At 37.7% G+C, this 27,416-nt stretch overlaps 2 protein-coding genes and 1 long non-coding RNA gene across 5 annotated transcripts in view; 2 read left to right on the top strand and 1 right to left on the bottom strand.

Annotated features, from left to right (window-relative positions):
• LOC127514999 (uncharacterized) overlaps positions 1-27,416 on the top strand; it is a 120,399-nt gene that overhangs the window by 12,221 nt on the left and 80,762 nt on the right. The window lies entirely within an intron of this gene.
• LOC127514909 (PWWP domain-containing protein 2A-like) lies at positions 672-13,536 on the top strand. 3 transcript variants are annotated; one of them, XM_051898186.1, is made up of 3 exons: positions 672-3,015; positions 7,371-8,378; positions 11,422-11,532. In XM_051898186.1, exons 1-3 carry the CDS (start codon positions 1,949-1,951, stop codon positions 11,462-11,464), a joined length of 2,118 nt encoding a protein of 705 aa, XP_051754146.1. In that variant the 5' UTR covers positions 672-1,948; the 3' UTR covers positions 11,465-11,532. The 3 variants fall into 3 exon arrangements, with proteins under 3 accessions (XP_051754146.1, XP_051754138.1, XP_051754155.1); XM_051898195.1 differs by lacking the exon at positions 11,422-11,532 and adding an exon at positions 12,790-13,536 and having other exon boundaries at positions 1,928-3,015; XM_051898178.1 differs by having other exon boundaries at positions 673-3,015; positions 7,371-11,532.
• LOC127514965 (tetratricopeptide repeat protein 1-like) lies at positions 13,879-22,496 on the bottom strand. The gene is made up of 8 exons (XM_051898262.1): positions 22,435-22,496; positions 21,335-21,829; positions 21,161-21,221; positions 19,611-19,723; positions 19,247-19,283; positions 18,917-19,065; positions 16,851-16,905; positions 13,879-14,376 (listed from the first exon to the last, which is right to left on the bottom strand). The coding sequence occupies exons 2-8, from the start codon at positions 21,803-21,805 to the stop codon at positions 14,240-14,242; spliced, it is 1,023 nt and encodes a 340-aa protein (XP_051754222.1). The 5' UTR covers positions 21,806-21,829; positions 22,435-22,496; the 3' UTR covers positions 13,879-14,239.

Below are 27,416 nucleotides of genomic sequence, written 5' to 3'. Positions count from 1 at the left end.
TTCTCAAGTCTTATGTTGAGATTTACAGATAAATTTCAGCTTCAAAGATCTCCGCCACACACAAATCTAGCAGAATGAAGAGCTGAAGAGAGATAAAAGCAGGATCAGAACAGGATGAGCTCTCTTTTTCACTTCCAGAGCTAGCTGCAAGCTCTCACCTCTGAAAGCACACATTGATTCCTGGGGAACATGGAATGGTGTGACATTTGTCTGGATTTAGAGATTTCTTTGAAGCTTCTAAGGTCATTTGATGATGAGATATTATTATCAGTGAAGTTGAGGACTATCATGGGATAGTGCTGCAAGGAAGATTTTTTCCTTAGAAATATATATAGGCCTATATATATAATTATTTAGGTTTAACTGCAATTTAGCAGTAAAAGTAGACTGACTGAATAGATTAGGAAAGCTGCTATATTAGCAAACAGACTGGTTAAATGACACAAGCAGGTACTTGGATTGTGTTGTCATAAAGAGCATTTCACTTACGTTATATGGTTTGATTGCAAAACACTCGTTAAACTTCACCTTTCACAATATATTCACCAAGAGAACAGTTTAATAAATAAAAACCATAGTGAAACATAAACTTTTATAATACCACCTTTCTTCCTGAAATGTCTCTGTTTGACAATAAATGTGTCATGTTGAAACAATTATGGTGATAAATCACTTCAGCAAAGTAATCTGATTGCCTACAGTTTCTTAATTCATAAAATCAGAACATTTATCAAATAATTAGTATAAACTTTCTTATGACAGCCCTGAAAGTTAACGCCACTGAAAATAATATATATATAGTATATTACAGAAAAACATTTATTTCATAATGAGATTTCCCACCCATTTTAAATTCTTATCCGTCAAGGAAAGATTCGATTTTTGTGAATTTTTAAAAAATAAAATAACAGATTACTATAATTACAATAATTTACCAATATGAACAAAAATTTAATTCAGTGTAGTGACTCCTTATACCGCTGAGGAACATAATGAAAGGTGAAAGGTCAGTACACTGATAATCAGTAGGTCATTGACTATGACATGTAGCCGCTGGTTTAGATGAGCTTATCAGATATGTAAAAGTTAGCTTCTGAGTACACCAGTGACCTAAAATGTTTTTAAATAAAAGTTTGTTGTGAAACAGTACCACCCTTTAGCTCACCAAATACACTTTACAAGTGAAATGATATAAATTCCATGAAACATTCTGAATAAAACAAATTTCATAAAAATGTGAATAAATCAGATTTTCTGAGAGGGTTTCCCTCAGTTGACATTGTTACGAGTAATGATAGGCCTACATTAGGCTAAATATGTTGAAACTCAGAGGGAATCTTAAAGTAAGATTTGTTCAGCATTTTGGAAACAGTGTTATTTTAGTATTATTTATAGCCTATATAGTCATTATTAATAGCCTAATACTAATTTTTATATTGTTTTAGTAATTTTGCTTTCGTCGTTTTTATATATTTACTAATTCAATTTAGTACTTCAACTTATTCATTTTTTTATTTCAGATGGTTGACAAAGCAACGTTTTTAATTTACTAGTTTTCGTTTAATGTTTAGCCTATATTTTATTTCATTTAGAATTTATTTCAATCACCGAAAACGATTGTTAGTAGTTTTACTTTTAGTTTTAGTTAACAACAACAACGCTTAGAATTTAACAAATGGACCACACCAACAAACCCTGACGTAAATATACAACTCGACATCGCCCCTGGTGGTACCAAAGTTGTATCCCCATAATAAAGTATATTGACATAATAGAAGCCAATCACAATAGTGTTTCCAGGGGTTTCCTATGAACGACAAGAAGTTGAGCCAATTAATGACAACCGCACGTTGAAGCAGCTAATGGGAAGTGTCAGTAGTTGTAAGTGGGCGGGCTCTAATCTCATCAGGAGGAGAGGGCCAAGTAGTAGTTGCAAAGCGGAAAGAAAATGGCGGCCGTGGCTGCGGAGCCAGGAGCTGCTGCGGCATCAACAACAGCGGGGGACGGGGTGGAATACGAGCCCGAGCCAGGAGAGCATGTGGTCGACCTAGAGGCCCACTCCGTCCCGAAAATGGAGCTTTGTCACCAACCCGAGGATATGGATGCAGTTCAGGAATGCAGCCAGGTCCAAATGGAAATCAGAAGGCCGGACCTTCAAGCCGCGGGAAAAGCCCTCGCTGCCCATGCGGACGGTGAGTGCACCGACACGGGGGGTTCCTGGGGCCGCTTGGACACAGCCGAGCAGCCCGTGCTTATGGACTACATGTGTACAGGCGTTTCTGATTACGGGGGATCCTTCTCGCCGAAAGTGGAGGCTGCAAACGAGGTCAGTCCTCTCGAATCCAGCCCCTGCCTTTTACTCCCCAGCTCCATCTCCGACTCCCAGCCCTCCGTGGTCTTCTTGCATTCCCTTCCCGCTCAGGTTCCGTCGGAGCCTGAAACCGGACTGTCTCTGGCTGTCGAATACGACTCCAATCCCGTGTCAAGCCATCATACCGATCTAGAGTGTGAACTCATAGGCTTCACGCAGCCTGATCCGGAGCCCGAACCCGCAAATGATGCTCTCGGGTCGGAACTCAAATCTCACGAGGATGCTTTCCATGACATCCCGCACCCCTCAGATCACCTGGACTCTCTGTCCAATGCAGAGGAGACCTCGCTGGGAGAATCGGTGGGTCAGAGCTGCATTAGTGACTTTTCTACTGTTTCCAGCAAGGACTCTCCAGAACTTCCAGCAGTGGTGGATCAGTCGCTCATCTCATCGGTAGAGTCAGAAGAAGTGCGCTCGCGTCCTCTTCATCATCAGAGCTTCAAAACGGACCTTAGCGAACCCGAGAGGGAGTCGGAAACGAAAGCCCCGCTTCTGTGTGCGACGGAGCCCGACACGGTGGAGCGCCTGGTGCTCGGGTCCGAGGTTCGGGTCTCGCTGGATCACATCATCGACGATGCGCTCGTGGTGTCGTTTCGCTTAGGCGAGAAGATCTTCTCCGGGGTACTCATGGACCTTTCAAAAAGGTAAACACGGTATATGCGCAAAGAAATTTAAGTGTGTCCACTAATACATCCAGCATACTTCCCAAAGGTGGCTTTCGTAGCTGTCAAAAAGATGAAGAGCATCTTCATCATTACATTTTAGGCTATAAATTATCTTTATAAAGTAAACTGTCAGCATAGTTTGGAGGGTAAGGTTGTTTTTAGCTTATATGTTATTGTTTTTATCTGTTTTATTTAGTTGTGTTTTACTCATTTTATTCTCCTAAAATGTTTATGTAGGTCTATATAAAATAGACTGTATTTTTATTTACCATTGTACATATGTATAAGGGAGATTATTTATTGCGGCTGGTGTGAAGGTTTTTAAAAAATACTATTTCAATCAACTTTTTTCTTCTTTTCTGTATAAATGGTGATAAATTAATTTTACAAAGTATTCCAGGTCATAAAAAATGACATAGAAGAATAAACAAAACCAGTGTTGAGGTTTATTATTGCAGGACGTTACTATCACTACTTGAATTTTCATGTCAGCTAACCATATTCAGACATGTAACTAGGTTGACATGATCATCATAATAACCAGGGGGAAAACAGTGTTATGCCGGTGATTAACACCCTACAAATTGCTCCCACAGTTTGTCTGTCTCAACACCCTTGTTCACACATTTTCTCTGGGTGTCAGGGATGAATCATAGCTGAGCCCAATTTATAGTGCCTTCCATGTGGCCTGCAGTGGGATCTCCAGTCTCTCAGTTCGGTTCTCACTTGAGATAAGTCAAAATGAAACGTTCTTGTGATGTTGCTGTGTAGAGAAGGTGTGCTGAAGAACCTGTGCAGCAACATTGTTAGGGAGTGATTATCACATCAGCTGGAAATTATGGAAGATTTCTCTATGCTGATAGACCGTAAGTCAATCAATTAATTACACATCAGGCCAGATTTGTTTTAACAAGCTTTGCTGTGATGGGCTTTCAGGATTGAAATAATGCTGTGGGCATATCCCAAAGATGCCTGTCATCTTTTATTCTAACACCACTGACATAGACCAGCGCTGAGTCCGAAATTGAATACTTTTCTACTATATAGTACGCGAAAAACAGTATGCGAACAGGGTAGTATGTCCGCATTCATAGTATTCGAAAAACAGTAGGCGAAAAGTACCCAGATGACTTACTACTTCTGGTGAGATTCTGAAGTGCGCATATGATGGACACTTTACTATCCCATGAGGCCACAGGAGAGGGACGTAACTGACGCTGGTTGGTCATGTGAAAGTAACAACATGGTGGATGTAGTACGTCCAAATTCATTCATACTACACACATTCGTACTATATAGAACATACTTTTTCAACGGTCGTGAAGTAAATTTAAATTCAAATGTAGTACCTACTCAACAGTGCACGATTTCGGACGCAGCTTAGGAGTTCCCCAAATTTTTTGTTAGCTGAACCCCTTAGGCATAAAATATTTACTTGAAGTACCCCCTGAGATTTTAAATTAATATTTGAATAATAATAATAATGAATAATAAATTCAGGATTGAATAAAAATTATATAAAAATTATATAATTCAAATTGAATAATAATAATGTTTTAACTGTAACTAAAAATAAAGATAGAAAAGTATTACTGTTGTAATATACAATTGTACTGTAAAACAAAAAGTAAATCTGAGATAATTTTACACTATAGGTTAAAATAATAATATTTATGTCTTAAATCTGGGGTGCCCAATCTACCTTCCTGCAAAGTTCAGCTCCAACCCTGATCAAACACGACTGAACCAGCTAATTAATATCTTAAGAAGCACTTGATAATTACACCACAGGTAGGTGGACCTCCAGTATTGGGCACCCCTGTTTTAAAATTTTCAATTTTTAAACATTAAAACCCTGGTGGAAAGCTGGTGGAATACTAGTGAAATGTTTTAAACTTCTGTCCACAAACATGTTGGATATTGTGCAAATGTGTAAATAAAATAAACCAAGCACATGTTGCATTCCCATATACAGATTTTTGGTGAACCAAGCCGCTCTAAGATGCTGAAAAGACCAGAGCACGAGCTCCCCACCATTCACTTTGAAACACACAGCGCATCAGGCTATACAGTTGTTTAATTAAATCTCAGCGTTTGATTTGATTACAACACTAAGATATATGATTATAGTGCAGCCTCATTTATCATTTATTTATTTTAATTATACATTACACTTTAAAAAAGCAGCTAAAAATTCACTTGCTTAACTAGCTTTTGTCTAAATTCTGTATTACTCTTTTATTTGATTGCCGGTTTTTAATGCCTGTCACTTATTTTGATTTCCTTTCTCTATTTGGATGTAAAGCACTTCGTGACATTGCTCTGTAAAGGTGTTATAGAAATAAAACTACTTACATTCACTATAATTAATTATCATTCCACCAACTAACAAACCCCCTTCAGTTCCCTCACAAACCCCCAGGGGTGTTTGGGGAACCCTGACATGGCAGACCACTATTTTAAAGGAATATTCTGGATTTAGAATGTAAGCTTAAGACCTCCTTTATACTGTATGTGCTCGTTTTTTATTTGTACAGACTGTGGGATGAAATTAAATCATGTTCTGTACTTCACAGCATCTCACAGATGCTGCTATTGAAGCTTAACTTAATTTAGGTTTTAGTATTCGTTTAAGGCCCCCCCCAGCATTGGTATTTTGTACTCTAACATGTTAATGACGAAGCATGTTGCAGCTCTGAATCTCAAACAGAAGCAAATAGATGCTCTTAATTGAGAAAGTGTCACTAGCTCAGCTAATTTCATGCTTCCTGTGGGTTGGGCCATCTGTGAGAGTGTGTGGAAAAACTCAAACTTCCTCTCTTCAATATCCATTTTGTCTTTAATGGTTTTAGTGTAATTGCTCATGTTTTGGAGTGGTGACACAAGATGGACATGGACGGATGGATAGATGTGTGTTCATTCTATAATAGGTTAAAAAAAAAAAAACGAATGTCCTGGGTGTGGAATAATTTCCTGTTCCTCTGTGACGCAGCCACAGTACATCAACTGAACTTGAACACAGTCAGTGTCATGGCGTTGAAGTGGTTTGCCAGACATACTGTCCATTTTATTTTTAGCTTGAGCTCTAAAGGCCGTCTTCATTTGCATTTTTCAATGTTAGGTCATTCCCAGTTTCTGGATAAAACTTCTAATGGAAGAAACACATATCTCAGGATTGTCAGATTACTCATTCCTGAAGAATTAGCTATTGCAAGTCAGGAACAATGCATATGATATTCAACAGATCACAGACTCAACCCATTTTTCTTTTTTTTCTTTTTTTTAAGGGACAGTACTTCGATGTAAAATTTTTCTCTCTTATTCTATACCACAGCATCAAAATCAGTTGAATTTTATCAAATTCATTGGATGATTTTAGATAGACCTTTGGCAATTAACTTCTGAAATAAGCTGTATATGGTTAGTACTTTACATAATATGAATTACTAATTTTTCATTGTAGAGTAAGTTCTTCTTGGCTTACATTGGATATGCAGTTAAAGTGGCATTTTATCCTCATGAATTTTATTTGTTGCTGTACTCCTGCTTTGTCAGTTAATCATCATTCTTCCTTTCTGTAATCATGAATACAGATATGATACATTATGTAATTTTATATATTTTAATGAAACCTAAGAAGTTTCTGTCCCTCTATTGAAAGTTCATGTAACCAAAACTGAAAAGATCCAAAAAGGCATTGTAAAAGAAATCCATATGAATCAAGTGGTTTAATCCAAGTCTTTCAAAGAGATACAATTTGAATTAAACCAGAGCAATAGTGTGACTGATGCTTAACATTTTTTGCAAAATAATGATTTAAAACATTCCAGGGTAACAGCAAAATTATAAAGAGAGACTAGGCCATGAATGTAATGCTTTAAGACCTCAGAGTAAGTCTTCAGTTCTATGACTGAACAAACAGCTATGGTACTTGTTGTTGCATATTTGTATCCATACCCCTGATTTCTCAGACAAGACTTAAGCTAGTCCTAGTCTAAAATGCATGTTTGAGCTGTTTTAACTGAAAGCAACTTGCACTGACATGTCTTAAAACATGTCAGAGCCATTGTTTTGTGTCAAGATGCACTAGTAATGTTTTTTTTTTTCTAGGGTATGTTTATAAAAGCTACTTAAATACCCTAATTGAAATAAGGCCTAATGCTGGCTTAGCCTAAACCCTGTCTATGAAACTGGGCCATAATCTAGTAGTAGTAATCTAGTGTCTTGTTATTTTTGTTTAGATTTGAGGAAACGGGGTTTAGACCCCAACCTCACTATGCTTTTCAGTTGTATAACTTTAGTGTCTTTGTCTTCTCTCATCCTCTGTACCTCAGGTTTGGACCTTATGGGATTCCTATAACTGTGTTCCCCAAGAGAGAGTATAAGGACAAGCCAGAATCTATGCAGCTGAAGACGGAAGCATTCCAGTCAGAGACGGATAAGGGTGTTGCTCAAGCTCCTAGTGATGCCCCAATTAAGGACCCTGCGGATGCTCCGGATGCCCCTCTGAAGGACCCTGCTGAGACTCCTGCAGCACCCCAGCCCTGTCCCAACCCTCAACCTAACCCATGGACCTCAAAACCACCTCCTTTGTTTCAGGAGGGGGCCCCTTATCCACCTCCATTGTTCATCAGGGACACCTACAACCAGTCGTTACCTCAGCCTCTACCCCGCAAAATCAAGCGGCCCAAGCGTAGGCTGTATCGAGAGGAGCCCACTTCTATAATGAATGCCATCAAGCTCCGACCAAGACAAGTTCTGTGTGATAAATGTAAAGGGGCTGTGGTGCAAGGGGACAAGCGTGAGACACGTAGAGGCCCCATTTCAGACTGCCGGAGTGACGATGCCAAAAGACGGCGTAACGACAACGCGACGGCAGCTGCTGGTAAGCGGCCCCGTAGTGATCCACGCTCTGAAGAGAAGGGCCGTAGTACTGATGGGCCCAAACGGCAGGGTTCAGCCATACGGGTGTCATCATCCACCACCTCTTCTCTGGGCCATAGTCAGGTCAAAGGTACAGCTGCAGGGAACAAAATAGTAAAGGGGGTGTCCACTACAACAACGTCCTCGGCCAACTCTCGAGTGCAGCTCAATGCCAAAAAAGTGCTTCAGAGCAAAAATGTTGACCACTCCAAGGCACGAGAGGTGCTGAAGATGGCCAAAGCTCAGAGAAGACAGAAAGAGACTGTCACAGGCAGTAGCGGGAACACCAAGGCCATAACCAGGGCCGCAGCCCTCCAGGAAGCCCACCAGAAGGTCCACTTCACCCGACGACTGCAGCAGATTAGTGGAGGTCCAGGTTCCACCCCCCTGCCACCCAGGATGCGCATCAAGCCCCAAAGGTACCGTAATGAAGAGAACGATTCTTCCTCATGTAAGCCGCCTTGCTTGGAGAAAGTGCCGGGAGGGGGCCGTTTACCACTGCCTAAGCCAGCCGTGCCCCGCTGCACCTCCACACGCTCCTCCTCCTCCTCCTGCTCTGCTAGCCAAGTCGCCACAGCTGTAGAGCCCCAGAGGCCAGACAAAGCGATTGAGTCCCTTCTCAGCCAGGCCCAACCCGATCCCCTCCCAGCTCCGGAATACAGGGAACCCCAGGCTGAGACAGAGGAACAGGAGGGGCGGGAGGAAAAGCGGGAGACGCGTGGGAGCAAGGCTGGTAACCTAGTGGTCTACATGACCCTTAACCCCAGCCAGCCCGACTCCTCTAGTACCTCCATGTGCAGCATCGATAGTGCAGATGACTTAAAGTCATCAAACTCTGAGTGTAGCTCTACCGAAACATTTGACTTCCCCCCTCCTGGTGATTTGCGATCGGCCCCTGCCCCTGGCACATCCTCCGCTTTTGCCTCTGCCTCTCCCTCTGCTCCTAAGGACGTCAAAAAGCGCAGTAAATCCCTCAAAGCTGCCGTTTTTTCCAAAAACGTCACAAAGTGTGTTGCCCTGGATGGCAGGACAATTTGTGTAGGGGACATTGTTTGGGCCAAAATCCTTGGCTTCCCCTGGTGGCCCGCCCGCATCTTAGCCATCACAGTGAGTCGCAAAGATAATGGGCTCTTAGTCAGGCAGGAGGCCCGGGTCTCTTGGTTTGGGTCGCCCACCACTTCCTTCCTGGCCATTACTCAGCTTGCCCCATTTCTAGAAAACTTCCAGTCTCGCTTTGACAAGAAGAGAAAGGGCCTGTATCGTAAAGCCATCACTGAGGCTGCCAAGGCTGCCAAGCAGCTCACTCCCGAGGTCCGAGCGTTGCTAACTCAGTTTGAGACGTGAGGTGATATGCCTTGGTAAGGTAGGCAAAACAGGCACCCGAGTTGGCCCTGTACCCCTTCTGACACCTCTCAAACTTTGCTGTACCCAGTCAGCTTCCAGAGTGAAACAGAAAAATGTCAGCCAGGCAACCAGGACTAATTTATTTTTCTTGAGAAGGCAAGAGAAGGGGATTGAATTGAACGGTTTTCATGTCAAGTATCTCATGTTCGTCCCTATGTAATCAGTCTTTTGATCTTGTCATATCATCACACGTTTATTATAATGAAAAGAGATGACAGAGATTTTTAGGAAAAGGTTTTATAGGTTCAACAATATTTCAGTTCGCCTTGAACTTAGTTATTCTTGGTCAGTGTCTGCTGTTAAAGGTCCCTTTAAACATAAAAGCAAATGATCTAAAGAGTGGGATTTTTTTTTTTATTGAGCTTTAATAGCTTTCATGAAGAATTAGGCGTCTTTGAAAATATCAGCTTGAACCCATTCTCAAACTAAATGGTGGCCCTTACAAGTCGATTGCTACTTTGTCTGGATCCCTGACTTAGCACAGTTAATGCTTCCTTTCGTATGATCAGAGAAAGTGTTATAGGTTCACATTTTCAGATCATTCCTGCTGCATTTTCTAACACTACAGTGTTTCTAGACAGAGTGTCTCTGTCCAGTCGCCCTAAGATTATATGAGCTAAAGTCTCGGAATTCAGTTAGACCATCCTTTTAATTGTTTTCTTTTATTATGGAAGTTGTGTAACTGTAAAAGTTGACCCTGTTGGGTAGAGTGCCTCGCTCAGGTAGAAAAAGGGACTTAATTGGTGCTGATCTTTCTCAGACGTTCTGAGACGACTAATCCAAGTTCAGTGATCTGAGCAGACGGCTGTTGATCTGGGCGTGGCTCTTGGCCAGCCGTGGCTTTGCAGCCAGTCGAGCCGCTGTTACGGGGGGAGGTGCCTATAAGCCGAAGTCACCTCAAGTGCCACTGTGAGGAGAGCACAGCGACTCTGTAAACGCAGAGAGTACCACCTCAGACACGGAGAAACCTGCCAGCCTAACTGTGCGTCCTCCTTCCCCACCCCTCGCAGCTACAACATCTGCTTCCCAAGCTCATTCCTCCCTAATCTACTTGCCCTGTTCACAGCTTTTTTTTCTCTTCCTCCACTTGTTTTGCTCCCTCCTGCCGTTGTCATATGTTTGTGTCTTAGACTGCTTTTTATATATATGATTATGGCGAAAATGTTCCTGTTGTTCAGCCAACCCACCGACCACCCCGACTTTGTTTTTGCATGGATTTGGGAGTGCATATATGTTAAATGGAATAATGAGCATTTTTAATGGCTCCATATGTTTATCCAATTTAGGCATATCACATCACTAAGCAAATTTATAAGTTTTTATGTAGCTGCAGTGGAATGCAAAACTCTTAACCTGAGTTTTATTAAATAACTCGATGAAAACACTTGTCCACTGTGGTGTCCCGCTGTAAAGTGGGGCATTGGAGCACAAGGCAGCAGTTCTCATGTGTTATTGTTCGTCATAATTATGCGCCTCTGGCTGGTTTAGTTGTTCAGTGATTTGTTCCGATTCCAGTATTCATTGTCTCTCATCTGAAATGTGTTGCTAAGGATTATTGTGTTTTAAATTTATTTGTTGTGCCTGAACTTTATTTTCTGTCATTTCACTATTTGCATAATAGGGCTGAAGGTCTGGAGTACACATTTGTATGTAAAGTGTTCAAAATGTATTCTGCCTGATTGGAAGATGAATGGTCTGGATCTTATTTCGATGCTGAGAACCAATGATTTTATTTGTGTGGATGAGCATTATCTTTTTTTTTTTTTTCTTGTCTGTAATCATGGTTCTGTCCTTGCATTGCATACCCATTAGCATCTTAAACTGTCCAGTTATATTTACACATCTGAGAAGGGAAACATGCTGTATTATATCTGGGTCTTTCCACATATGACTTAGCAGGTAGAGATTGATGACTTGAGGAAAAAAACATTGCTTGGTAGACCACACTGACTGACTGATGGAGGTTTGTGTAAAGGAGTAAAACGGTATTTATTTTGGTGGTTGGCTTTGTTTTATTTCAGCATCTTATTTTTTACTTTTATTTCTATCTGTTTGCAGGTCAGAGAATGCTGTAAAACCATTGAAAAAAAGTAACAGTTGAAGATATTGTGTACATGTTTTCTGATGTTTTAAGAGTATATAAATAAACTGTGAACTTCAAGAATTTTATCTAGTTGTCATTATTTTTGTATTTTATCTTCCTAATATCATTTCTCACTCCAAACCATATTTGTCTCAGGTGTAGCCCAGTGCACAACCCTGTTTTGGGAAAAGCTGTTTTTCCATACGTTTCTCAAATGAAAATTTCACTCAACAAATCATGACAGCCAAAACAACTGTTTTCTGTCATTTCACAATTAACCAATGCATGAAAAAGACAGATTTTCATACCTGCAAACAGATGAGAAAACAGTAGGGCAAGACTGAACAAAAATGTGCCAGACTGTAACTACAAAGTAAATTCAGTCTACACTAGACTGTAAATTAAGCTTCACAGGGTTGTCATGAATAGTATACTAATTTGATATTTCAGTGGATCTGTGCTGTGCAAGTTTCTCTCAATGTTGTCAGTGTCCATGTGGTCTTGGCTTTATAAGATCACACATTACAATAGAAAAACAGCTGTGCATGAGGTTATAAATCACATGAAATGTTAAAATGATTTTAAAGGTGCAGTAAGCAATTTCAGAGAAATTATATTTGAAATCACCAAAACAAACACGCACCCTAAAGGATCACACCTCTATCTTGATAACTCTGCCCCCAAATTCACTTATATGCTATGCAACACAAGCACCTCCCCCCTCATTAGTGTACACGCCCCTTACTGCTGATTGGCTACAGGTGTATTGTGGTGCTCGGTCCAATCCACTTTCAACAGCGTTTCTCAGAAATCGCGTACGGCGCCTTTAATTCCATTATATGTTTGATTTGCTTTTGAATATACATGTTTAGTTGGTCTAAAACAAAAATCTATGTGGTGCCCTGCCTGGCACCATAGGAGAAAATATTCATCCATAAATTGCAAATGTACAGAATGTGAAAAAGCTCATTTGTGTGTGTAGCTCATTAATTTTTTGTGAGATTCTGTGAATCAAATCTTTTGAACAATGTTTTGGACCAGGAAGCAAATCTGTATTTGTCCTAAATGAAAGTCAGATTAAGCCTAAAAAGAAACCATTTTGATTATTTTAAGCGCAGTAGGTCTATGGTTCACTGTACCAACACAATTACACAATACTGTGTATATATATATATATATAAAACATTAGTTGGTCAAAATATTGGTTACACTATATACATTTCTCACATTGTTCTTTAAGGCCATAAACTCTCAATGTGTATACAGTTTATAAATAATAATTTAATAATCCTGAGGGGAAAAATTCTGACCTTCTGTTGTCTTTTTTTTTTTTCTCTCTCCAGTGCTGCAACTCTGAAGAGCTGCTGATTGGTCTGTTGCCTAGAGCACTGCCATTGGCCAAGAGCCAGTCAGATTGGGAGGAGCCATCCACAGTTGGAGAAGCAGGTGTAATGGAGAAATTATTTTTATTTAAGAAAAGAATTATATATTTATAACAATTACGGACTCTCTCCACCTATGTCCTGATCAATCATGCTGAAATGAATTTTTTAAACCAGATTTTTCTTTGCGTAGGCTTTTGTGTTTAAAGCATGTGAAAGAACACAGCACAGAGTTACAGCCGTTGTGGATTCGAGGTGGTGATCTGGCACACGTCAATGCAGGGTTTTTAAGATAACTTATAAAGATTAAAAAAAATAATTGATGTAAAAATGCAATAAATATCGCATGTGCTATGCTTCACAGTACAATTACAGAGGATTGGGTCTTGTTGTGCTTCTAGTCTTGGATGAAATCCCAGTGTTCTTTCCCAACATCTGTGCTCCTTTATATTGAGAAATTCTGAGCCTTAATGCAGTCTAGACTGTTCCTGAAGAGAGCTTGAAGTTTTCCACTTTGTGGCACAGCATACATGAAATGATCAATGCAATTTGTACAGCGTTACAGATCACTCTGAGCCACTGTTTAGTTGACTTTCCCCCTTTTTGTGCTCCCCTGCGTTTATAAATGCTTTTCTAATTATACAACAGTCAAACATGACAGTAAGAACACATCTTTTCTATCTCTCAATCATACAGTGCTTTTCAGATTGTTCGCCTCAAGGTTTTCCTGATAGCCATCATTCATTGCACATGCTCAACCTGAATCCTGTAAAAAGGGAATTAAGAGTGAGTGAGGAACAGCTGCTGACACGCTTTCGGTCTTGCTGTTGTACATACATGCGTTTCAGTACAATCGGAGAGCTCTCCTGACTATACATATGAAGATGGTGGTCGTGGGCATACATTTGTTTTATTACTGTATTAAATGTATATCTCTTTATGAAATTAAAATTGTTTTTTTTTTTTGACTTGTACCAAGTTGTGTGTCGTATTCTTTAATAAATCATGATTTATTAAGTACATCCAAGAAAAGGCACAATGCAGACAGGATCTTAAATAACCACTGGTTTAATGTTAAAGCAGGTAAGGTTGATTACTGCACAAGTTTTGGATGGGGTGATGAAGGCCATTATTTTCATTGCTCAGGACTGACAGTCTGTGGATCGCCGATACCAGCTTCACTGCATGCCAAAAAAATTATCTAAATAATACAGACTTAAAAGCCAGCTGACATGAGCTGATAATGTAATTTGCCAAATCTAATGGAAATGGCTTATATTACTTGTCTGTGACAAGAAATTCTGCAAAAATGCATCAATGAATTAGCGCAGACAGGGAATATGACTAGATAGTCCGAACACTTGAATGGGGCGGTTGACAGTTTATCACTGTAATAAACTCTAGACTGCTGCTATCTATTATTGTTATTGGGATTCTGAACAAAATTAATGGAGTAGGATCCTGTGTTGGTATCTTGGTTGACCTGGAAGTTGGAGGTAGAGAGACCAAAGGGTCGTAAAATCATGTTGCCCAAGTCTTTCAGCTTACCTAAGAAGAAAGAGAGAAAAATAAAAGATCTGATCAGACTACTGCTGGGCTCTTCAATATACACACACAAAGAAAGAAGTCTCTTCTGCTCACCGAGGCTGCATTTATTTGATCAAAAATACAGTAAAAACTGAAATATTGTGAAGTATTATTACAATTTAAAATAACTGTTTTCTATTTTATTATATTTTAAAATGTAATTTATTCCTGTGATGGCAAAGCTGAATTTTCAGCATCATTACTCCAGTCTTCAGTGTCACATGATCCTTCAGAAATCATTCTAATATGCTGATTTGAAAGTTGTGCTGCTTAATATTTTTGTGGAAACCATGATATATTTTTTTGATTCTTTGATATCCCAGTATTAACTTCAACCAAAACCTAAGCTGAATGTTTGTTCATGCCTTTGAAACAACCTCATTTAAATGCGTTAAATAAAATTGAAATGTAAAGTACATTTGTGACCATGGACCACAAAACCAGTCATAAGGGTCAATTTTTTTAAAATTGAGATTTATATATCATGTAAAGCTGAAGAAATAAGCTTTCCATTGATGTATGGTTTGTTAGGATAGGACAATATTTGGTCGAGATACCACTATTTGAAAATCTGGAATCTGAGGGTGCAAAAAAAATCAAAATATTGAGAAAAATCACCTTTAAAGTTGTCCAAATGAAGTCCTTAGCAATGCATGTCCACTCACAAAAATACATTTTTGATATATTTATTGTATGAAATTTACAAAATATCTTCATGGAACATGATCTTTACTTAATATCCTAATGATTTTTGGCATAAAAGAAATCGACAATTTTGACCCATACAATGTATTGTTGGATATTGCTACAAATATACCTGTGCGACTTATGACTGGTTTTGTGGTCCAGGATCACATATGTACTTTACATCAATAATGAACATTTTATTGGATTTGTAATGAATTAAGTGTGTAAATACATTAATATTGGTTAGACGTCAAATGCAACTCTCAATTTTATGTAATAGGTAATAGAGACCCACTCTCTACCAACAAGTTTCTTGGCCTGAAAAAGGTTAAAGACTCTAAAGTGCTTATGGAGAGCTTTGTCCCATGACTCTGTCTCTGTGACTGGGACTGCAGTGAGATCAATATGAAGTGTTCAACAGCAACACCCTTTCACTGTGAGCTGCAGTAAGTTCAGCCTGACAACAATCTTGACCTCAAACTGGAAATCTGATCTTTAGAGGAAACATAGTGTTTACAACATTATTAATACCTTGAAACAGTTGGATGTGCTCTGAGAAAGCATGGCAAAAATTACAAGGAACGTTTAACCAGTAATGGAAACCAGAGAAAATTGTAGACATCCATTTTACACTAGTTATCATATTGCTTTAGCTATTTACCAGAGAAACATACAGTGCAGTGTAATTTATGGTCAAGTAAAAACAGAAAAAAAAATTCAAAAGATTTCAAATGTGATTTATGCAACAAGGTTTTTCAAGCCAAGATTCTTTGGTTTATAAGGACTCTTTGAAATATACTAATTAACTGATCTGCCTAGAACTTTCTAATAGCAATACCTTTAATAGAAAGTATATTTCTTTTTTCCAGACAACCTTCAAAATGAATAGTGCTGTTACATTAAAACTCTCAGGCTGATGACACACAAAATATCACCAATTCTGTCGCCTAATGAGCGTTTCCAAATTATAGTGCAGTCATATTACTCTTTTTTTGAGGGGGATTTTATGTATTACATTTGCTGAAGAAGTATTCAGCTCAGAATACAGAGGAGGAGGACATTGTGCATTTTGATTAAAATTCACATGAACAGAGCTGGTCCATGCGGTAATATGTGGGGCAGAAAATCCAAAGCCTGGGAACATTTCGGGAGGGTATAGAATGACCACAAAAAGGTGACATGCGACCTCAAACATTTAAAACATTTAAGTAACGAATAGCCACTTTACATGGCAATTCGCTTTAACATTGATGTTAACCTAGATAAATGTGCAGTAATATTAGGCACATATCCAAATGCTCTTGCGGAGTGCGGAGCTGCTATTTATTTATTGGTTTTTATAATAATGTGTATTTTTTTCATTTGTGTTCTGACCTCTGAAAATTTTTCATTTGATTTTAAGGCTACTTAATTATGTTTGCATTGATATTTCTCTAGTAAGTGTTTTAGTTTGCTGTATATTTATTTATTTGATTGTTTATAATGTGTATTTATGTTTATATTTTGATAATTTGTTAATGATTTCTCCCCCGACTAGTTGACTAATGCCTTAAATGAACGACTAACAGTCGACCAAGAAAATCATTAGTCGGAAAAAAAAGGAAGGACCATAAAAAAAAAAAAGAATGTTGTTTATTTTATTTAGTATTGTCTTAAATAAATTAATCTAATAATATAATCTCATATTTTGTCAGGGTGTTTCTGACCTTAGACAGACAAAAATATTAAATACAAAAAGAAAAACTTACTCATCATCTCTTCTTTCAGTTTCTCGTTGCGCTCTTCAATTTGTCGTGGCAACCGCTGAAAGAGAAATAGAAATTTGGAGACAACACATTTTTTAAATTTGTTTCATTTATACATCCTCTTGTTGTTCCAAACCTGTATACATATTCTGTCTTTCAATGTACAAAAACAACTTATTTTGAGGCTTTTATCAAGTCAATAATGACTTTTTATTTAAGACGTTTTGAGAATTTAAGATCATGCTATTTTAAAATGAATCAAACGTTTGTGATTTCCAATTAACTCATACATTAAATGATAAAAATATTCAAGCCTAATGATGTGGATGAGTGTTCCTCAAACAGGGGCCCGTGGCCGGATAGGGGGCCCTCAGCAAACTTCCAAGTGGGCCTCTAGATAACTTAAATGATTTAAAATATGACAAAACAATCTTTAAAATAAGCTAAACCTCTACAAATCAACATCTCTCTTATTTTACATCACCCCCTTATTAACAACCAGGATTTCCACGGATTTGGGAATTCCTGGATAGCTCTAAAATATTTTACTGGGTAGAAATTGAGAGTAATATATATCTATAAATCGGTGTGGGAGAATATATGAAACTGTGTCAGTCGCCAGAAGGCCAGTAACATTTTTATGAATTCTAACAACGCAATATTGTGAGAACATGAACGTGAACTACGATCTGTACAGTTGACGGTCAGTGCTGCATCATCACGAAAGTTTAAGCCTTTCCAATGTAAATATTCAAGCACTAGAACACGTGAAAGGGAATTCGATACTCACGCGTTGTGTGGGAAATTTAACACCCGAAACATCTAAAGCGCATGCCCTGAAAGCGCGCAAATACTAAGTTGAGCTCTCTTTCATGCCTTCCTGTGCTTGAATGGACAAATTCAGACAAAAATTATGTCAAAAAATGCCCGTATGAGTATCCTACATATCTGACATAACTGCCTGTTTTTGTTTCATGGCTGGTAAAAAATAGTTTTGGACGGTGAATTTTTTTAAAGGCACAGTATTTTTTTTTTTTCACCGCTAGAGGTCACCTATTCAAAACAAAGGCGTAGCTTGATGACACCGAGATCGAGTGCGTAATTATGGGAGATGTCGTCTTCACCTCACAGCCAGTGGAAAAGAATCCAACAGGACTCGGGCAGAAATCATGCTCATGGATGAGATTATTAATGTTACTGTAGTATGAAGCAGAGCAGAGCCGAGTGCTGTGGGAGCTGAACGAGGCCGCTGAAGCGATTGCTAATGAGAGACGAGCGCGACACACGGCTCGCAAGCAGCGGAATTTTTATAATGCCGCAGACGATCGCTTCCGCTTCTTCCGGTCAAACGCATGTTCGCTCGGCGGCTGCTATGAGACATTTGTTGCACACTGCAGAAAGCTAGATCGATATTAGAATATCAAATAAATATAATCAAGAAAACGAGATTCAAACAATAAGACTAAACGTGTTGATATATAACAATAATTAGTTTTCTGTCTATAAATGTATCCAAACAGTTGCTCACCTGTCTAATAAAACATATAATATATATAATAATAAAGCGTCTTTGGTGTTTCCATGGTTTCTACAAAATAAAACCGAAAATCGAGGGTAACGTGGGTATGAAGTCATTGATAGGCGACACACAGACATGGTCCGTGTCCTGGTTAAAATTGCTTGTTTCTCTGAATTTAAACCTTCTTGGAAACATTTGGGATAATGTAAGTACACAAGTCAACAAAATATATAACACTGTTCTAGTGTGTTTTGGATATTTTAATTCTAAAAATCCTACATATTGTGCCTTTACGTCACTGGCCATTGGTAGGTGTGGCAAAAAGTTAAGTTTTAAGCCCTGTATCTCGCTTTCTCTCTCTCTCTCTCAATATATATATATATATATATATATATATATATATATATATATATATATATATATATATATATATATACACACATACTCGGTGTGAAGAAGATTCAGCTCTTAAAACTTCTGGAATCTTGATATTTAACTAGGATTGTCAGGCATTTAGGAGTGAAAAGGCCACTGGCATTGAGACACTCACCATACAGGCCTCTCTAGCCGCAGGGATGCCCGGGTCTTTCTCCAAGACAGTTTTGTAGTCCTCTAGAGCTTCATCAAGCTTGTCTGTCTTCTCATAAAGTTCTGCTCTCCGCAGAATGGCACGGATATAATTTGGATTCAGTTCTATGGCTGTGGATGACAAAACAATACACATTGTCTGAAATGTCTTTGTTCCAAATCACATTTCCACAGGAAAAGGAAATAAAGATACACATCAGAGACAGAACATAAAAACAGCCAGCAAATGTATGTTGAGAGACTTGTACTTTCTCTAGATACAGAACACAATGTGTGCAGGATATACTCTCACCTTTAGAGCAGTCACTGATAGCGTTGTCTTTTTTATCCTGTCAGACAAAATTATGAATAAAGTTAATATGCAAAATTATGGATAATCATATACAAAAACACTTTTCTATTGTGACTTATATAAATAATTTAATATAAACACTGCAACCTTCTGTAAAAAGTAAAAATGATCAAGTTTGATTTCATGGTGACTTTATGCTATATCTATGCAGTGCAGTACTGTAAGCAAACACTATGTGTCCTCAGAGGACATCTCTTTAAACAAACCTTTAAAAGGTTACTTACAGTGCACACCTGACCTACTTACCAAAAAATAAAAAAAGAAATATACATTCTGTATCTGTACAAAACAACCAAAAGTTTACCTGATGAAAGCGTGCGGCAGCTCGATTAGAGAAGAGTATGGATCTCTCTTTACTGTAGCACACGGGACACACCCGCAGGGCGGCCGTGTAAGACTCCTCAGCATCTACATGCTCTGAAAACAATCACATGTCAGAAGCTCAACCACAAACACAATATGTTTAACTCCTTAGCATTCCTAAGGTCTCTTTTTGAATGGTATTTGTACCACGGGTGGTACAGTGGAATGAAAGCGGAATGAAGCTTCCTCACAAAACAAAGGATAGTTCAGCCAAAAGTAAGAAAAAAACTATGCCATTATTTACTCAGCCTCTTGGTATTTTTTGTATAAACATAAAAAGAACATAAAAAACATAAAAACACCAGAAAAGTGTTATAAAAGTAGTTCATAAGACTTGCTTATATTCAAGTAATATATGACCCTGGACCACAAAGCCAGTAATAAGTCGCATGGGTCTATTTGTAGCAATAGCCAACAATACATTGTATGGGTGAAAATTATTGATTTTTCTTTTATGCCAAAAATCATTAAAGATCATGTTCTATGAAGATATTTTGTAAATTTCCTTCCATAAATATATAAAAAAATTATTTTTCTGAGTGGATATGCATTGCTAAGGGCTTCATTTGGACAACTTTAAAGGCAATTTTCTCAATATTTTGATTTTTTTGCACCCTCAGATTCCAGATCTTCAAATATTGTCCTATCCTAACAAACCATACATCAATGGAAAGCTTATTTATTCAGCTTTCAGATGATGTATAAATCTCAATTTCAAAAAATGTACCCGTGGTCCAGGGTCACATATGATTATGTTTGGAAGGAACACTGAAATTTAAGCTGTCATTTACTCATTATCAAATTATTATGCATAATTACTTACATTTTGGTGTCATTCTATGTTTTCAGATTTGATTTGAAACACTATCGTTCAAAAGTTTGGGGTCAGAAGTTTTTTTTTTTTAAATGTTTTTAAAACAAGTCTCTTGTTTTCATCAAAGCTGCATTGATTTGATCAAAGATACAGCAGAAACACTAATACTATGAAATATTATTACAATTTAAAATAAGTGTTTTCTAATTGAATATATTTTAAAGGCACAATATATTAGATTTTTGGATTAAAATATCCAAAAACCACCAGAACAATGTTATATATTTTGTAGACTTACATCATCCCAAATATTTCCAAAAATGCTTAAATCCAAAATAAGCATTTTAAGCCGTGTGTCGTGCTCGTCTCTCATTATATCTTTATATATATATATATATATATATATATATCTTTATATATATATATATATATATATATATATGTATGTGTGAACTGTAAAGCATTAGTGTTTTAAAAAGAGCTGTGTAAAGACTATAAAAAATCTTTAAAAAAATAACAGCATATGGGTAAACAACATGAGGGTGAGTAAATAATGACAAAAAGTTATTTTTGGTAAACTTTTCATATGTAAACAGAAGTTAGTGCCACTTCACAGATTAAAATAGGTGTGAACGGATAGCAATAAACCCGTTAATCTTTGATTGGGATTGTCTTACCTCCACTCTTGAACTGCATGTTGCCCTTCTCCTTCAGCTCTAAACTCTCCTTTCTTCTGCTCTGTAATTGGAAGAAATAATAAATAAATATTAGGAGACAGTGAGCACATCAATGACAATGGCAAGAAATATGGTACAGGCTGAACTGGACGTGAAAAATAATAATAAGAGAACCTCTTTTTCTTCTTCCGTCAGGTCTTTCTCCAGCTCACGCAGGTATTCCTCATCATACTCGGTCACCTTGACCTCCTCTTCTTTAAATTCTGAATCTGAGTCAGTCTCCCTCTTCTCATCACTCTCCTGTTCTTCATCATTGTCTTTCCCAGGACTCAGATCTCTTGTTAATGAGTCATGGCTCTTTTCAGCCGAACTGTCCTCGTGCCCTTCTGAATCCTCTGCTGATGTGTCATCCATGTTTTCTAGTCTCTCAGTTTCTAAGCTATTGTCTTTTTCTGTCCTGGCATCAGATTCCAGTCTATCGCTACGAGCCCTCTCTGTGCGTTTAGTGTCAGTGTGTCCATCTTCTCCCAGTAATGTGTCCTCACAGTCATAGAAACAGTCTTCTTCCTGGTCTGCAGTGGTTTTCTCTGTTACTTTTAAGGTGTTAGCCATGGCGGCTGAGAGCATCTCAGACTCCGTCTCCATCTGGAGTTGTGCTGTCACCACAACCTGAACAGTATTTAAGTGAAGTAAATGTAAATGACCTCAAATCATATTCACCTACAACACTGAAAAACAATTTAAAATGATCATACATTTAGCCTATTTTAGCATATTTGTCCATTTCATGGACTGCCATATAAAGAAAGTATGTTATAAGTCTAAAATATATACTATGGCTTATACTACCATGTACAGCTAAATATGCGTAAATATTAAAACAGACTTTGAATAGCCGTCTCGTCATTAACATAAATGTCATGCTTACTTCAGAGCTGGTATACCTCGTAACATACTTAGCCTAATTAATGCTGGAATGTTTCTGCATTCAAGAAACTTCATTAAATAAAAAAGAGAAATCACAACAACTTTCGACAATGAAATACAGTAGCTTAGATGAAGAGATTCAGACCAAAATATCAGTCAAAACATACTATTAGCACATGTGTTAACAGGACTGATTTCACTTCATCAGCTCTGCACTCGACAAAAACGAATGCATTATTTTAAAAGTTTAATTTGCATTTATATTAATATTTATAAGTGTTATAAAAAGCACATATTTTAAACAGAACATTGTAGATAAAAACAATCACTCAGTACTTCTTCCTTACCTTCTAGAAATAAGCCATAACGTCTCTTCCGGTTAATCGCGCACTGACGCATGGGTAGAAAAGGATTCTGGGATATGTAGTACGAGTTCGTACATAAATATTTAAGAGTGATATTTAAACTCACCAAAACATAAACAAAAAATCTGTATTGTCTTCATCATTACAAACATTTTCCAATAGTTTCAATGAAAAAATGAATGAATTAATATATATCAATAAAATATATATATATATCAATAATGTAGGCTATATATCAGCAAAAAACAGCAAATATATATATTATATATCAGCAAAAATGGAACATCAGGTAAAGTAGGACAAATAATTTTCAGTATTGATTGTGCTTTAAGTATCAGGAGACAATTAAAATAAATAAATAAATAAATACATATTTGTGATGTTTTATTTTAATAATATATATACTGTATATATCAATATATTTTAGTATTGATTGTGCTTTATCAGAAGAAAAGTAAATGTAAATACATAAATAAATACATAAGTAAATAAAATGACAGAAAGATCATGCTTTATTTTTTATTAATAAACGTTAAGGATATTTAAGCAAAAATAGGACAGCAGGTAAAGTGAAAATTAATTTATATGACTGATTGTCTTTTACATATCAGGCGACAATTAATGTAAATACATAAATACTTAAGAAAATCAATACAAGTTGTGCTTAAAAATGATCATGTTTACATTTAACTCAATGGCTAAGAATATAAAGCTTTTATCAGTGCTCCAGCATCAGTTTGCTGACACTATACGGCTACCATGACAATGTTTTGTATGGGCTGCGTTGTTTATTGTTTGTATGGTTAGCTTGTAGGGTTTAGATTTTGACCCTGAGTGTGCGTGCAACAGTGTTTAAGGCCAGTGGAACAAGAATACTAATATGAAGCCACCCGGAGTTTTGGCAGTCTTCCTCTCCCATTTCCGAGTTCTCACATGGGCAGCTTGATGTGTTGAGGAGCTGAGAGAATGACATGATAGACAGTTCTGGCTCATGTTGCGTCCAGCTATGTGGCTGTGTCTGGCTCACTTTTGGGCCACCTGGTAGATCCTGGCATACCAAAAGATCGTAAAACCCACTAATAGAAATAAACTGCCTTTAAAACTTCACATATTTTTAGTGTATGACTTCACATTTTCCACTGACAACAGTGAAAATAAAAGGACAGAGAAGGACCAAGATAGTAACAGAAGTCTGTGTGACATCCTGGAATGCTCATGCAAGGTCTTGTGATACATGTGATGTGATATTTAAAAATAGAAGCAGCGGTGAACGTGACATCCAGGGGGAAATAAGCAACACATAAGAAAAAAACTCTTCAAACATCCAGCAGACAACCAAACAAAGCTTTACAAGCAGCTGCCAGAAGTGTGTAGCCAATTAAAGTGAGCCACTGAAATATGGTGAGACAAATATAAAATGTTATTGGAAAGTGATGCTCTGTGCTGCAGTTGCATTAAAACAAGTGTGATAAAGAAAGTGTTGTCTTCATTAAAGGGTTAGTTCACCCAAAAATGAAAATAATATAATTTATTACTCACCCTCATGTCGTTCTACACCCGTAAGACCTTCGTTCATCTTCGGAACACAAATTAAGATATTTTTGATGAAATCCAATGGCTCAGTGAGGCCTCTATTGAGAGCAAAGCCATTGAAACTGTCAAGATCCATAAAGGTACTAAAAACATATTTGAAACAGTTAATGTGAGTTCAGTGGTTCTATCTTAATATTATAAAGCGACAAGAATACTTTTTGTGCGCCAAAAAAACAAAATAACGACTTTTCAACAATATCTATATGGGGCGATCTATAACACTGCTTTGGAGCTTTACGAATCGAATCAGTGGATCAGAGCGCCAGAGTCACGTAATTTCAGCAGTTTAGCCGTTTGATAGGAGATCTGAATCACTGATTCGAAACAAAAGATTCATAAAGCTCAGAAGCTTCATAAAGCAGTGTTTTGAAATCGACCCATATAGATATTGTTGAAAAGTTGTTATTTTGTTTTTTTGGTGCACAAAAAGTATTCTTGTCACTTTATAATATTAAGATAGAACCACTGAACTCACATGAACTGTTTCAAATATGTTTTTGGTACCTTTATGGATCTTGAGAGGTTCGGTGGCTTTGCTCTCAATAGAGGCCTCACTGAGCCATCGGATTTCATCAACAATATCTTAATTTGTGTTCTGAAGATGAACGAATGTCTTACGGCTGTAGAACGATATGAGGGTGAGTAATTAATGACAGAATTTTCATTTTTGGGTGAACTAACCCTTTAAAGGATTAGTTCACTTCAGAATTAAAATATCCTGATAATTTACTCACCCCCATGTCATCCAAGATGTTTATGTCTTTCTTTCTTCAGTCGAAAAGAAATTAAGGTTTCCTCCATATAGTGGACTTCAACAGGGTTCAGTGGTTTGAAGGTCCAAATTGCAGTTTCAATGTAGCTTCAAAGGGCTCTACACGATCCCAGACGAGGAATAAGGGTCTTATCTAGCAAAACGATCAGTAATTTTCTAATAAGTAAATAAAAATTATATACTTTTTAACCACAAATGCTCGTATTGCACTGCTCTGCGATGCGGCACGCATTACGTAATCACGTTGGAAAGTTCACGCGTGACCAGGGCCATCATCCCCATAGACATAATTAGAAATGGTCAAACTGCCCCCCCCCAATATTTGATATAATTGATGTTGCTCTGCTGTACTCCATTATGCACGGTTCTGTTTGTTGTTAGGATGACAAAAAAGTTTTAAATGTTACATTTTAGGCTGGTCTGCCTCAGCGGTCTTACTGCGCTCATCACTGTCAGAATGACTGAGCTGGCCAATCAAATCAAAAAAGGCGGGGCTTATGCTGCGTTCACACCGAACGCGAATCGCGCGTCAAATTCGCATCAGACGCATCTAGTTGGACGCTTGAATATTTTGAGTTTACTCGCTTCATTCGCGTGTAAAACTGACTTCACAACAGACGCGAATTCGCGTCATGAGAGGGGCTCTTCCGCTCCTTTATGTGTTCCAGACTCTTCCACTTCTTTCTGCACACTACTTCTGAATAAACACAACTCGTCAGCGGGAAAATAATAAATTACAGCGAATAAGATCAATTTGCCAGCTTTAGCTAGCTTGTAGTCTCAATATGTATATATATAGCTCAAATTGAGTAAAGACCGTTTTTTATAACTTACCAGATTGTCCGACCTCCTCACTCACTTTCTTTCAAGCAAGATCCTCTTTTTCCTGTTTCTATAAAAGTATGAAGATGTACAGCAACGATGATTTTGTCCTCCATTGTTGTTTCGGATTTCTGCCTCAGCTCGCTACATCACGTCACTACTAGAGCAAGCTCCTGATTGGTTAACGCGGTGCGAATTTTCGCCAAAGTTCAGATTTTTCAACTCGGGCGTCTAGGGCGTCAGACGCTCGATTCACTCATCAGACACGTGAACGCTCAATTCACACCGCGCCATTCGCGCGTCAACGGCCGATTCGCGCCGCGCTAGGCGCTTGATTCGTGCCGCGTTAGGTGCTTGATTCGCGCCGCAGGACGTCTAGACGCGCGTTTACATTGACTTAACATGTAAATCAGACGCCCCAGACGCGTTCGGTGTGAACGCAGCATTACTGTTCACAGAAGACAAGTGCGAATTCCAATGTGACGCTTTCGTTTTAGCAGTGAAAGAGTACGTAAAGAGTAAGTAGCTAAACATATACATTTTTTTATGAAATTTCACTGTTTTGAATTAAAAACATGCGATTAATTAATATAATGATTAATGTAATTCATAATGGAATGTGAGGGAACAAGAAAACTTTTGTTTTTTTGACATATAAGACACAAATAAGAGTTAAAGGTGCAGTATATAAGAATTATGTCCACTAGAGGTCGCTAGAGGCCTATTCAAAACAAAGGCGTAGCTTTTTATTATTTATTTTTATTAATTGAATTAATTTTAAAACGTATTGTATGATGGAGAAAATTCTATATTACTATTACTAAAAATAAAGCTGCATCTGATTATGCTATGTTAGCTACTTGACAAAATAGTGTTTTTCTCTGAGGCATGGTAAAGCATGGTACTCACAAAAAATCAAGAAAATTTGATTCAAACAATAAGACTAAACGTGTTGAGCTATATAACGATAATTAGTTTTCTGTCTATAAATATATCAAAACAGTTGTTCCCTTGTCTATTAAAACGTGTAATATATTAAAGCGTCTTGGGTGTTTCCATGGTTTCTACAAAATAAAACCGGAAACCAAGAGTAACGCGGGTATGACGCAATTGACAGGCGACTCCTCACACGTCCCAGAGCCTTGGTTAAAATTGCAATTTTCTCACGAATTACAAATAGTTGGAAACATTTGGGATATTGTTAGTACTCAAGTGAACAAAATATATAACACTGGCCTAGTGGTTTTTGGATATTTTACTGCAAAATTCTTACATATTGCACCTTTAATATAAAAAAAAAAAAAATAATGATTGCGTAAGTTAACTGAAGTAGACCTGGAACTTTTACCAATCTTATTTCTTTTTCATTATTCCCTAAAATCCCTTTTAATCTTTTAATTATTTAATTCCTTTTAATAAAAAACAAAAACAAAAAAACTCATGGTCCCCCCCAATGTTCAAGACATGGTTACGGCCTTGCGCGTGACGTAGGCAGAAGTGTTTATAAAGCGAACGTGCAAAGACTAAGTCAAATGCCTTTTACAAAAAAAGGTAAAACAACGATTTTGGATGATTTTGAAGTTGGAGGAGAAAATTAGATTTTTCGCCCTACCACTGTACTTCCGCCTACATCACGTGTGACCTTTCCAACATGATTACGTAATGCATGGCGCATCGCAGAGCAGTGCAAGATGAGCATTTGTGGTTAAAAGTATATCATTTTGCATTTTTTTTAGAAAATGACCGATCGTTTCGCTAGATAAGACCCTTATTCCTC

This window comes from Ctenopharyngodon idella, chromosome 1 (genome assembly GCF_019924925.1).
Source record: "Ctenopharyngodon idella isolate HZGC_01 chromosome 1, HZGC01, whole genome shotgun sequence".
In the NCBI taxonomy this organism is placed as follows: domain Eukaryota; kingdom Metazoa; phylum Chordata; class Actinopteri; order Cypriniformes; family Xenocyprididae; genus Ctenopharyngodon; species Ctenopharyngodon idella.
The sequence above is the reverse complement of the archived record's forward strand: the minus strand, read 5'-3'. Positions and strand labels throughout refer to the sequence as shown.

What these genes read in the sequence shown, in the direction of transcription:
- LOC127514909 (XM_051898178.1), top strand. Translation starts at nt 1,949, where the DNA reads ATGGCGGCCGTGGCTGCGGAGCCAGGAGCTGCTGCGGCATCAACAACA. An exon ending in CTCATGGACCTTTCAAAAAG is followed by an intron (nt 3,016 to 7,370) that starts GTAAACACGGTA and finishes TCTGTACCTCAG; the next exon opens with GTTTGGACCTTATGGGATTC.
- LOC127514965 (XM_051898262.1), bottom strand. Translation starts at nt 21,805, where the DNA reads ATGGAGACGGAGTCTGAGATGCTCTCAGCCGCCATGGCTAACACCTTA. An exon ending in CTGCCGCACGCTTTCATCAG is followed by an intron (nt 19,284 to 19,610) that starts GTAAACTTTTGG and finishes TTTGTCTGACAG; the next exon opens with GATAAAAAAGACAACGCTAT. An exon ending in TATCAGTGACTGCTCTAAAG is followed by an intron (nt 19,066 to 19,246) that starts GTGAGAGTATAT and finishes TGTCATCCACAG; the next exon opens with CCATAGAACTGAATCCAAAT.